Below are 13,199 nucleotides of genomic sequence, written 5' to 3' on the forward strand. Positions count from 1 at the left end.
CCCCCGGGGCCTTCTCCCCAAACCCCATTCTCCACCCCCCAGCCACTCTAGGCAGGCTTCTATATCACCCAGAACCAGCTGGCCTGGTCCCCCCTATGGGGGGGCCAGCATCCCAGCACCCCTGCCAGCTCCAGCCACCCTTCCAGCCACAGCAGGCAGAAGCCACCCCACTGCCAGTGCAGCTCCAGGTCCAGTTCCCAGCACCTGTGTGGACCCAGTACGACCCCTGCCCCCATTTCCAGCTGCAGTTCCCACCCCAGGGCCAGATCACACTCTCCACTCCCACCCATGCTCTCCACCTAACCACGGACCAGCACAGGAGCTTTCCAATAGTCCTGATCCAATGCCAAACCCTCCCAGCCACCCCCAAACCCAATCCTCAGCAGAAGTGAAGAGTGGACAGAGTCCAGCAGGTAAATAAGGACCACCGAGGGTCTCACGCTGGGCATGGGTGAGGAGGGAGGTAGCTTGGCACAGTGTGACCACACGCCTCCCACCATCGGGGAGCCAAGGAATTAAAGGCAAAATCAGAAGCAAATCCTGCCTGATTTCTCCCAGACAGGTCAGGGAGGCTCCTGCCATGGAGCTGAACCAAGCACTGCTTCCTCTGTGCAGCCCTGTTGGACTCTGCTGGTTTCTGGGGTGCCAAGTGCTCAGCCTCATCTTGTTCATGATGGGAGTACCACAATGCTCTTCCTTGCACCCCAAGTACCTGCAGCTCCTGCCCGGGGCTATGTCTGCCTCTGTTGCCTGTCATCATGGGAATGTGTGTGCACACTGTAAGGTACAGAGCTTGTAGTTAGAGGCATCTTCCCTAAATGCCATTGCTGGATTGCTTTTGAAGACAAGGAGATGGCATTTACCACAGCAGAAATAAAACCCTTTCTCCTATGACAAGAATCCCGCGAGATGTGTCCTGTTGAATCCTGCCCAAGTTTGTGATTTGGGAGGGTGCAGGTGTTTAGGACCAGTCCAGCCCTCCTTAATGATGCTTTACTGATGGGGAAGGGAGGTCAGGAACTTCCCGGTCATGTACCTGAGAAAAACAGGCTTCTGAAATGAAATGGCAGTTATTTATTTCATATTCACTTGGCGGGGAGGAATAGGAACAGTGAATGAAGAGGGCCATGCTTGAACTTGGTTTTATTTAACCATGCATTCACTCAAAGCAAGCTCCCCTTGCAGAGATCAAATTTACTTTTTTTAAGCACATTGCACCCCTTGCAGTGGTTTAGAGCCTGGGTCCCAGCAGAGCTGAAGGGGGGGAACTCAGCAGGCACCTTTTTATCTTTTCTTGCATCCACTGAGGTTGTCAGGACAGACAAGGCCAGCACAGCCTGTTCCCTCCTCCTGTGTTTGTGCTGGATTGATAGGACTTGTGGATTCAAAAGCAAAGTGTTTAGGGTGTGTTTTCAACGTCTGGGGTTTTTTGCTGCTTGTTGGGTTTTTTTGCAAGAAGCTACAGCCTCCCAGCAGCCAGGTGTCCCGTGCACTCGGCCTGCTCAGCAGCCTGTCATACTCTGTCCCGGGGAGCAGCCGATGGTGGGACGAGGACGCCAGCCCCGCGCACAGCCACGTACCCACCACCCTCCCACCTTCCCCCATGCTCGTGCCTTTGGCTGCAGCTCTGAGCAGGGAAAAACATGGGAGGCCATGCCAAGCCACCAGCATCCCAGCACACGGGCAGGCCAACACCTGATGTGCTGGGACACAAGCATCAGCAGGCACCAGCATCACACTGCCCTTGGTTTGGGAGAGCTGGGGAAGCGATGCTTCGTGTGCAAGAAAAGGGTGGTGGGGTGAAATGTGTCAGCACAGGGCGTCCAGATCAGGGTGATCCACCCCTGCTGCCTATTCGTCCTCATTTTCTTTGATAAAGCTTGGTCCTTTGGGATTAAATGCACTAGAGGAATCCAAGATGCTGTTATTTATTACCTAGGATTGAACTTAAACATGACCCCATCCTTTTTATGTGTGCTTGGTACTACCACCCTGGCCCAGGTAATTTCTAGAGCTATTTTTTTCCCTCTTTAAAGTGTGGTGAACCTCTCCAGATGACAGCAGTTAGCCATTCCCATGCTTCTGAATGAAACTTTTGGGGAGGGTTTTTTTTTGTTGTTGTTGTTGTTTTTTTTCAATTATCTTCTCCACAGGGAGCAGCACTATTTTAGACCCTGTGGGTCTTGCAGACAAGGCAGCCTGCCTCAGAACCAGGATCCATAGTGCCTGGGAGCCCCAGCAGGGCAGGGGAAAGAGGAAGGGGTCCCAAAACATCCTGCCAGCTCTTTAAAATACTGAAATAGGAAAAAATATTCAGTGAGGGAAAGAAAGGAAAGAGCTGTGAATGGGCAGCACTCTCCAGATGAGAGTTAGCTGCTGTATTAGTGGTACAAAGTCAAGGTCATTCTACAGTAGCCTGGACCCGTTCTGAGTCTATTAATTCTTGTTCTTCTTTTAGAAGAATTCCTAAATACATTACTTTCTGATGACACAGCGGAATCTTTAAAAGAGATAGAGTCATAGAATCATAGTACCATTCAGGTTGGAAAAGACCCTTGGGATCATCGAGTCCTACCATCATCCCTACTCTACAAAGTTCTCCCCACACCAACCTCTCTACAATGTCCTTTCAGGTAGTTGTAGAAAGTGATGAGGTCACCCTTCAGCCTCCTCTTTCTCAAACTAAACATTCCCAGCTCCTTCAAGCATTCTTCATAAGATTTATTCACTAGGCTCTTCACCAGCTTCATTGCCCTCCTCTGACCTCGCTCCAGTATCTCAGTATCTCTCTTGAATTGAGGTGCCCAAAACTGGACACAACACTCCAGGTGTGGCCTCACCAATGCTGAGCACAGGGGGACAATCACCTCTCTACTTTTGTTGGTCACACTATTTCTAATACAGGTCAGGATGCTTTCCCGGCCACCTGGGCACACTGCTGGCTCATATTCAGCCACTTGTCAAGTAGAACCCCTAGGTTCTTTTCTGCCAGACACTTTCCAGCCACACTTCCCCAGGCTTGGAGCGTTGCCTGGGGTTGCTGTGGCCCAAGACCAGAATCCGGCTTTTGGCTTGCTGAAGCTCATACTATTAGTGTTAGGCCAAGGATCCAATCAATCTCTTTTTTCTGCTAATGCAATAAAGGGACAACGAGTCCCTTTCCTCCAGGCCTCCCTGTCCAGGTGAAAGGGGTTTCCCTTCTGCCCCTCAGGATCCCTGCAGCAGGGCAGGAGACAGAAGGGGGAAATAATGAGAAGGACCAGCTGATAGAGGCAGCTGCGGGCACCCTGCATGGTAGCCACGGGGCAGCTGGGACCCCCTGCCTCTGAGTTTCCCTGACACGTGTTGCAGCAGCTGGAGCAAAGCCCAAATTCACCTCCACTTCTTGTGCAGGGCTGCCCGACACCCTGTCCTCCCTTCCTTTCCAGCTGAACTGAGGGCTGTAATTTCTCCCCCCACTTTCCCTGTGACCGATGTTCCTGGCTCTTCCCAGGGGAGGGGGAAGAGGGGGCAGCACAGCTCTGATCTGGATGCTTGTCAGCAGCTCCTGGTCCTGTTTAGGGAGGAAGGTGACAATGTGGTGCCGAGCAAGGGGGTGATAAAGGGAACTAGCACGTAAGGAGTAAACCAGATGGCATTGTTTAGCTTAGATAAGGCTTAGAATTTAAATGAGGGTATTGTGTGAGGGGATGTTTAAACAGGAGCTTGCTGAGAAAGCAGAAACCTCGTGCAGACCTCAGCAAATAAACCAGATTCGAAAGAAAGGAATGCCAGAGGTGAAAAGTGCACAGCGATGAAGACTTACGGCCTTCATCCCAAATACCCCTGCCCACGACCCTCAGGAGACACTGCGCAGGCGCAGCAAGGAGGAGTCCGGGGTGGCAACTATGATAATCATTTCCTGGAACTAATTGTAATAACCCCTCCCTATCCTAGGACACCGAATGTATATGCAACAGCATGGATGAACATGTATTACTTTGTGGCATATAATAAGCTTGCCAACAGCTCTAGGGTGTGCACCTTTGTGGAGGAGCGATCCCACATGCACCCAGCGCTGAATAAACACACCTTCTTTATAACCTTAGAGGTTGTAAGGTCATTATTCCGCACATCAGGGGTCCTGGCTGCCCCGCGGGGACAGACCCGTGTTCCTGGGCCACAGGCTGTCAGTGGCAGCGGGGACGGCGGCGTGTGTGGCGCGGACTGGGGTTCTCCTGCTGCGGAAGCTCATCCAGGAGGGACCCTGTGCCTTTGCCTGCGCCTCTGCCTGCTGCTGCCGCACGCTCTCCATCATCACCTGCAGCTTGTTCAGCTGTAGGAAGGGGAGAAGGAATCAGCCGGGAGATGAGATGGATGTGGCCAACAAGCCCGGGTGGCTCTGGAGGCTCAGTGGTGCCACCCAGCCAGGGGATGGGGACAGGAGCACAGCCAGGACCACCCTGCCGAGCCAGGGGGCAATGGGAGCCCCTTCTGCCTCAGCTGCTCCTGGAGCAGCTCGGCTGTCTTGGTGACCAACTGCTCCAGAGCAGCCTTGGTCATGTCCTGCTGCTCTCCCAGCTCAGTCAGGGCATGGCCCCCACACCTCCTCCCAGCATGGAGGGAGCCCTTTGGCTCTCCCCTCCCCACCCAAGCTCCCCAGCATCTCCCCAGCTCCCCTGGGGACCTCTGCTCGCTCACCTTCTCCTTGCAGCCCTGCCTGTCACTGGCAAGGCCCTGCAGGGAGGACATCTGGCCTTGCAGAGAGGACAGCTGGCCCTTCAGGGAGAACACTTAGCTCAGGAGATGGCTCAGGACATGGTGGATGCTCTCCTTATCTATAGATGGGGTCCAAGGAAGCACATTGTCAGTGAAGTGGTATCATCCCTGGGGCCAGGCGCTGAGCATGACAAGCCTGTGACCCAGGGTGTCCCCATGGAAAATGCACCCCTCATCAGTCCCCCCAGAGCTCCCACATTTCTCCAGGAAGAGCAGCTGCAGGTTCTCCGGTCTGGCCTGGTCTGCCTAGGTGGCTTCCAGCTGGATCACCTGCTCCTTCAGGCCAGTGTAGAGGTGGCTGAGGTCTCTGACCTGGTCGAGAGCTGTCTGTGCCTGGGGAGCACCGAGAGTGTCCCAAGTGGAGACATTCTCTGCTCCAACAAGGCTTCCTCCATGGCCTCCTGTTGGGTGCCCATGTTCACTGTGGTGGGCTTGGCAGGGGCAGACTGGCTCTCTGCTTCTTGCACAGAGCCATCCCTCATCCCTTCCTCCCTCCCTCTGCACTCCCCCAGAGTGGGGGGAAGCAGAACCGGGGGCTGTGATTTCTCCAGCTGATGCCCCCCCTTTCCCTGTGACCTCCCCAGGGAAGTGGGGAGGATGGGGCTTTCTTAGTGTCAAACAATCTTGCTTAAAAAGGACCTAAACAAAAATTTAAAAAATCCACACAAGAAAAAAACAGCTGAAGATTTTTCTTTAAATATAATTAAGCGCAGTGTGAGGGACCAGCCCCTCCCAATATTTATCAATTTGTCTCTCACTGTGACTACGTAAAATACAGAGACACAAATGGCCACCAGGCAAGGGCAAGGACATTAAATGCAAGCTGAGGAAAGATGCAACACTGTTGCAATGCCTGCGCCAGTGAACTATCATCAGCTTATAAAAACGGAAAAGCACTCTTTGATAGGTTAAAATGGACCAACAGACAAAAAGATGAAGAAATAACCAATCACCACCAGGGTCATCTTGCAGAGAACTACAAAGAGATTGCTACAAGAGCAGTTGGGGCTGTTCCATTCCTTTCCATCCTGTCTTGTGAAGAACTGTCATGGGAGAAGACCGAGACACAAAAACTGAAGAAGGGTGACAAAGTCCTGACAGTAACCCAGTTGCAATTCAGTGGCTGGGCAAAATAATGAGAGCTCTCACTAGACAAAAGAGCTGAAATCATTACTCTGAAATCTCTCGGGTAGCTGTGAAGTGTGTGCCCCTTGCACCTCACCACTTTTCGCAACCTGCGGTTCATTGCAGTTCACTGTGTTCTGCGCTCAAGACTATCTACTTGATTCAGAACTCATAAGAGAAACCAGCAAAAAATCCTCTTACTTTCCTTCTAAGCATATTTCATTTCCCCAGTACGTAAGTAAAGGCCATATACTTACACTTACCTGCATCTACCCACTTCGGGACTAGCATTGGGCATTTAATCATGGTCTTCAACAGCTTTCTTCCCTTCTCTCCCCCCTCCAAACACAAGTTTTTGCAAAATTATACACATACACATAGTTGTTACACCAGGCATGTCACAGAGTATTTATTATAAGTTTGTCTCCTTTCCCAGCCTGTCCAGTATCTCTGTTTTCCCTTTTCCTATCACCAAATAGTTATGAAATAAAAGGAGACTGTTTTGGAACATAAAGGTCTCTGTTATAATACAGGCACACGCTCAGATGGGGCAGGTCTCTCGGAACAGCGTTAACACCTGGTGTAGGCAGCCAGCCCCAATCTCGGGGTGGACCCATGAAAACCAACCCAAGTGGGTGGTTGTTGCCCATGGGCAATCCTGACACTTCCAGTTTTAAAACCCGGAAGTAGGGTTTTTCTGGTGTCAGAACTCCTGACCGTATAGCCATGGGACCGGCTTTTCCCGACATAAGCAGGGCTCAGACCCTGACACCCAGTTAAACCATCCCTTTTCTCAGGTCTGTGGTTCCTGCCTTTTCCCTCACTGGCTGGGATGGGGGCGGGGTTTGGCCGGGCACACTCTGTTCTGCCTGGCTGCCGAGATGATGGATCTGGCCCTTGGGATCAAGACGGGCGGGAGGATCCTCAGTGGCTGGGAGCGATCCTTGTGGGCTGACAGTGTCCTTATGTCCCTCTGCCCTGGGGACAGCCTGGGCTCATCCCTTGGGAAGCCTAAAAGAGAGGGAGCACAGAGATTCGGTCTGGGGGGAGCCGGGGGTGACATGAAACAAGGAAAACCTGTCCCTCCGTGGGCACCCTGCCCAGCCAGTGTGTACGTTTCTGCTTTAACTCCAGTGCCCAATTACAGCCAAACCCATAGGTGATATTCCCATTAATCTTTGAAGACCTTCTGGTTTAGGATCTGTATTTTCTCATGTGTGCAGCAATAGAAGCAGAAATCTCAGTGCTCCTCTTATTCTGGCCATAGTAGTCCACAAAGTCACCATCTGGCCCAAGGAGGTACATTATTATTGTGTGATCCACCTGCAAGAGAGCACATCACAGCTCAGTAAAAAAGATCCTGAGCATCTCTCAAAGTCAGCAGCAACAGCATCCCACTCAGCTTTTGCTTCAGCTATCTGACAAGTCTTACCATCAATAAGTTAACACAAGATAAGGAAAGCCCCAGCATCACCTCAGCAACCTTTTCTTGTCTTACCCCCCAAAAAAGAGAAAACTAGTTGCATATTGAGTATGTGTGAAGAAATTCTATAAGCAGACAAATCTTCGCTAAGCTGCTGACACTCTTCCCACAACACAGACAAGGCTAGGGCAAACCTGTGGGGTAATGGTCTCTCCTCATTTTTCCTAGTTTCCCCCTGCTTCTCATGGTGTCCCATGACCCCCAAAAGGGATTCAAGCTCCAGCTGCTACTATGACATAAATCCAATATAAATAGAGTATTTCATTAAACCCTGTTCACAGTCAGTGCACACAGTGGGACCAAGAACATCACCGGGACACAGGAGCTGCAGAGAGAGGAACCAGTGGAGAGGGAAACACATGTGCTGGGAGGGGGCTCCCTCTACTGTCCGAATTGAAATAATATTTTAAAATGTTCAAAGTAACAATTACTTGATGGTTTGAGGAGTTCCCATTTGATTTATATAAAAATTAACTCCTCTGTAAATTTATTTTAAATGCCACTGCAAGTGCTGTCTGCATCTAACTGCAACACTACCTTTATGAACAAAGCCACAACCTACTGAAAATGGACACCATAACTCTGTGATTGCTCAAGTGACTACATCATCTCATCGACACTGGAGAAAAAGGAACAGAAATGTACTCAATGCACTGAGAATACAACTGGGTCTGCACTTAAGAAGTCACATTAACATTTCCAGCACCACAAGCTAATGGGATTTCTGCCACTAAAAGTGTTTCTCAAAACTGCATTGAAGGTTTAATTAAAATATTTTAATCTAGTTTCAAATGTTCTGTATAAGATCACAAAATCAAGTTCCAGAGGACCATTTTTAAGGCATGTGAATCACGATTTAGATCCTTCAACTGGAAAGTAGCAAGAAAAAGAATAATTAAAAAATGCAGGTAGCCTGCTCAGAAAGCATCTTAACTCCCCAGTCTATGGGAGATCAAACGCAGTCAGGATGGAGTGCAGTTTGTGTGCAAAAGAGCAAGCACTGCTTTCCAAGTTGTGCCTGAAGCTGCACTGCTCCCACTGTATGCACAAAAGATCATAATTTGAGTTGTAATGCGAACTTATAAACCACAGAGTAAAACAAGTAAATTGGATATTCTGGTATTAAGAATTATAAAACTGAGATGGGAACTAGTAATATTCAAATAACACTTGAAAAATTCAGCCTGCAGAGGAAACAGAACCTGTTCCTGCACCAATGTCAGTCTTAATCACCAACTGGCAGGACAGGTCTATGTAAGATATAATGAAGAAAATCAAAAAAGCCTTTCTGGAAGAAATGACAGAGTAGTAATTACCTGGGTAAGTCTCAGGTAGATACAGAACCAGCCTCATGCTCTCCCTCCCTGGGCCGCTGTTACTGCTATCCTCTTTCCATTTTGTTTTAGTGACCTGTGTCCTCTGCCCTTCCTGTCCTAAACAGAGAGCCCACTGTCTCTCAAAACCAAGAGTCTGACAAATCCTGAAGAGATGCAGATGCACTCCTCCTCTGACACAACTTCTTGAGGCTCTCAGGCTCCTCCCCTGCTCCCAGTTCACCTGCCTTTCTTCCTCACTGCCCTTCCCTTCTCTGTCTCACAGCCCTAGGCACAGACCACTATTCTTTCTGGATCCCAAATCCCTTCTCCTACTTCATTACTTCTGTAGTCACATTCTCCAGTTTGGTTTCATCCTCCAGCCTCCTCTAGGGCTGCTGTCATCTATAGAATTATTTTCCTTGTCTGAGGCCTGTACTTTCCCTTCAGGGCCATGCCAGAATCCAGGTGTGGTTTGCTAGAATCCACGTGGTTTACTTCACAATAAGCAGCACTCCTCCAGCTTTTCTGGCCCATTTCCATCATCTCTCCTCAACTTCAGTTCACTCATTTAGTGTCCGATTCTACAGATTTTTCTCCCCTCTCCTGAGCAGGCATCCTTTGCCAGTCCTGTTCCTATAACCTAGCCTTGCATTTCCACCAGCTTCCTTTGTTAAATATGATTTTAAGCAGTATCTTTAGATTTATTTCACATTGGTGTTATATTCATTGAAATTGGTGTTGAATTTCTTCAGCAAGCTTCTCTTCCATCAAATCTGTTCCATATTGGACACAATTTCTGTAGCTCTTGAGATCCCACTTCAAGTGAAAACAAGTTTATCTCTCACTTCATGCACCTTTTAGTAATGTAGAGCACTGCACATCACGAGTACGATTCCATTTTCTCTCTACTGACATCATGTGCTGTTCTTGCTGTTTCGTCCTATGCACCATTTTTTTTGTTCCACCAACCTTTTTGTCTACATGGATACTTTATTTGCTGCAGTCAGGTGTTTTTAAAAAACAGATTAATACTAGATCAGACCAAAACCAATCTGCCTCAGCATCCTACCTCAAATAGTGGCCGACAATGGTTGCTTTAAAGAGTATAAAACCAGCACAAAAAATATGTTGTCTTCCTCTGTCCTCTCAGTTTCAAAAATTTTTGGCTTACAGGCTTCCTCAGCCAGGCAATATTTCTGTGCATTTCATAAGCCTCAACAGATTTTTTTTTCCAAAGACTTGTTAGCCTCCCTGTGGACTCCCATAAACTTCTACCACTTGCACTTGTAGCAAAGGATTCCACTTCTCATGTGCCCATTGCAACAAGAACCATTACCTTTCCTTTTGAACCTGTTTCTAGCTTTTGCTGATGCCCTTAGTTCTTGTAATGAAGAAAAAAAATTAAAGATCATGTAACATGTAGCCTCACTTGTCATACCACCTGTACCTACTTTACTCTTCCAGTCTGATCAGGGTATGGCAAGTAAGGAGGGCCTTTAGCATTAACATGCTCTCTCTTCCAGGTCATTTGACACAGTATCTGCAAGCAGACTTTATATCATCCAAGGCTTTTGCCAGGAAAATCCTGTTCCTTAGTGTCAGTTTCACAGAATCACAGAATGTCAGGGCTTGGAAGGGACCTCCGAAGATCATTGAGTCCAACCCCCCTGCCAGAACAAGACCAAAACTAGGGCAGATCACTCAGAAAGGCATCCAGACAGGTCTTGAAAGTCTCCAAAGAAGACTCCACAACCTCTCTGGGCAGCCTGTCCCAGTGTAACCCTCACAGTAAAGAAGTTCTTCCTCATGTTGAGGTGGAACTTCCTGTGCTCAAGTGTGAATCCATTGCCCCGTCCTATCACAAGGCACAAGCGACAAGAGGTTGTGCCTGCCTTCTTGACCCCCAGCCCTCTTGTATTTATAGACATTAATTAGATCCCCTCTCAGTCTTCTCTGTAGACTGAACAGCCCCGGGTCTCTCAGCCTTTCCTCATAAGGTGGGTGTTCCAGTCCCTTCGTCATCCTTGTAGCCTCTGTTGGACTCTCTCAAGTAGATCTCTGTCCCTCTTGAACTGGGGAGGCCAGAACTGGACAGAATACTCCAAGTGAGGTCTCACTAGGGCAGAGTAGAGGGGGAGGAGAACCTCCCTGGATCTGCTGGACACAGTTGTTACTCACTTTACCTCTCATTTCTCCATCTTCCTATTGCCTTAATTTCCCAGCTCCATTTTCACATATGAGTACATAGGAAAACAACCAGGCATAAACAGTACACAAACATTACAGAAACAAGTTCCAATTACTGCCTGGCTTGCTAGCTCAGGTGCTATTCTGTACACAGGCCTGGCATTGTCCATTTTTAGAACACATTTCAGTAAGGGTCTGAGTTTGTAAGTGGGCACCTTGATTCCAACTGAGACCTCTAGAACACATACTAACACAGCAGTGCAACACGAGTCTGTCAATGTAGGACTTCAGCATAGATTGCAACAGCTGCTTTCTGCTTGGAAAATCCATATTTTGTTCTTATCCCAAGTCTTTCATTAGGCAAAGGCCATATATTTACTTACTATGTAATCATTATCTTCATCTTTGGGACCTTCACTGTAATACACGCGGTAAGCTTTGGCCACTTGGTCAATCTGTGCCTTGGTACCAGTCAGGCCAATCAGCTTTGGAGAAAAATCTAGATAAAAAGACGATACTTAGACATTTTAGTGAAAAGAATCCCATCAAGAGCTGCCTTTTCAGTGCTCTACACTGCATTACACCAAGAGAGAAAACAGTATTACCTTTGACATATCTGGCAATGGCTTCTTCGTTGTCCCTCTCAGGATCAATGGTGATGAACAGTGGGGTCAGATTAGGCAAAGATGAAATTCCATCTGTGATATTAACAATAATTATTTTTCTTAGAAAAATAAAAGTAATTTCCACCTCCCTTCAAACAAGCTCACAGCCAAGCTACTGTAATCAACACAAGACCACCCTAAGTAACAAAAAAAAGTACAGCTTTATTTATTTAATTTGTGAATGAAACAGCTGCCATGAAATCAAACACTGTGCTTGTGCTTGGTTAATATTATTCCTTCTCTGTAACTCTTCAAGGTTTGCAAGCTGAGAAGATCACCTCATCCTTCCCCTAACCTCCATTCCACATCAGTCACTCCCAGAAAAGGCATAGAGATCCATTCTCAGAATTAATACAATAGAGGGGATGGAAAAAACCCTAATACACTCCACAAACACTTCTTGGCAAAACTACAACACAACTGCATGGCTCCCTGTAACCTGCCACTGTCACATTTTATCACTGAGAAGTCCCCTGTTGTGGAAAGATCAGTGCCACCATGCTCTAAGTATCAGGTTTGAGTGACAGGCAGATTGATGTATCACTTAGCAATTAATTCAACTACTGAATAGTAGTACACAGCATTTTTTTAAAAAGATCATCACTTACTACCGTTTGTGATATTTTATGCGAGTAAACCTGGACCTTCCATAAAAAGGACTACTGCACCAACTGAATTCCCATACCAATTTCATCTACCACTTCAATCATTTTCTCCAGTTCGTCAGGGCAGATGTCAGGGCAGTGTGTGAATCCAAAGTAGATCAGCACCCACTGGCCAATGTAGTCCTTGCTGGTCTTGGGCTCTCCCTCATGGCTGACAAGTGAGAAGGGCCCTCCTAGTAGTGGTTTCCCAATGCCTCTGTTTCGTTCTTTCTCCAGCTCTACAAAAAACAAAAGAGGATCAAACACATCCAGGTGAGTCTTGGAAGCAGTTGAGAGCCAGGCAGCCTCACAGAGTCATGGCCCAGGGCACTGAAATGTCAAGATCTACCAACACCTCCTGTGCAAAGCCCAATGTGGACAAGACTTCCAAAAAGCATTTTATTTTGGTCGAAATAAAATACATCCCTAAACTCCTTTGAAACATAATAACATAATCATATATTTCATTGTCACCTGATTATATTTTTATTATTTAAGAAAAAAAACAAACAACAAAGAGAAGGACAGGTATTTGGCTTGGTGTGGAACAGAAAAAATATCATCATTTGCAAACTGAAAAGACTCTAAAAGCTGTAATATCTTAGAATTAAAAATATGGAAATTAATCCAACAGGCAGTTGGATGGGACAGGGAAACACACGTAAAGGCTACACAGAGGGAAACCAGCGTGCACAGAAAACCCACCCGCGTCTGCCCCGCGCGGGCAGGCAGGGCGAGCACCCACTGCTGCAGCGAGAGCAATTCAATAATGTTCACGCGTGACCATGAAGTTTGGGGTTTTGGGGTTTTTTTGCGAATTTTCTGTGCCAGTTATAAGCACAGAGGCACGAAGCGTGACGTGATTCAGTGGTATGACGAAGTGGGTAAAACACACCTGAATAAAAACAGTAAGTGACCTGAATACACAACACCCGTCCTGCTGCTCCTCCCGCCCGGCCCGGCCGCGCACTCACCCTCCTCCTTCCGCCGCTTCACCACCTTCATGGCGGCCAGCAGCCCG

At 47.9% G+C, this 13,199-nt stretch overlaps 2 protein-coding genes across 2 annotated transcripts in view; one reads left to right on the forward strand and one right to left on the reverse strand.

Moving 5' to 3' along the window:
• Positions 1-7,077: 7,077 nt before the first annotated feature.
• On the reverse strand, positions 7,078-13,189 carry LOC104398198 (protein SCO1 homolog, mitochondrial). The gene is made up of 5 exons (XM_010008252.1): positions 13,153-13,189; positions 12,220-12,417; positions 11,475-11,567; positions 11,253-11,368; positions 7,078-7,206 (listed from the first exon to the last, which is right to left on the reverse strand). The coding sequence occupies exons 1-5, from the start codon at positions 13,181-13,183 to the stop codon at positions 7,078-7,080; spliced, it is 567 nt and encodes a 188-aa protein (XP_010006554.1). The 5' UTR covers positions 13,184-13,189.
• Positions 13,182-13,199, forward strand: part of ADPRM (ADP-ribose/CDP-alcohol diphosphatase, manganese-dependent) — a 2,584-nt gene continuing 2,566 nt past the window's right edge. The window contains exon 1 of the mRNA XM_010008271.1: positions 13,182-13,194. Within this exon, the coding sequence (XP_010006573.1) occupies positions 13,182-13,194 (13 nt within the window). The remainder of the gene's footprint in view (positions 13,195-13,199) is intronic.

This window comes from Chaetura pelagica, unplaced genomic scaffold, assembly GCF_000747805.2.
Source record: "Chaetura pelagica isolate M959 unplaced genomic scaffold, ChaPel_1.0 scaffold471, whole genome shotgun sequence".
NCBI lineage: Eukaryota > Metazoa > Chordata > Aves > Apodiformes > Apodidae > Chaetura > Chaetura pelagica.

What these genes read in the sequence shown, in the direction of transcription:
- LOC104398198 (XM_010008252.1), bottom strand. Translation starts at nt 13,183, where the DNA reads ATGAAGGTGGTGAAGCGGCGGAAGGAGGAGG. An exon ending in CATTGCCAGATATGTCAAAG is followed by an intron (nt 11,369 to 11,474) that starts GTAATACTGTTT and finishes CTTTTTATCTAG; the next exon opens with ATTTTTCTCCAAAGCTGATT. An exon ending in ATGAAGATAATGATTACATA is followed by an intron (nt 7,207 to 11,252) that starts GTAAGTAAATAT and finishes GCTCTCTTGCAG; the next exon opens with GTGGATCACACAATAATAAT.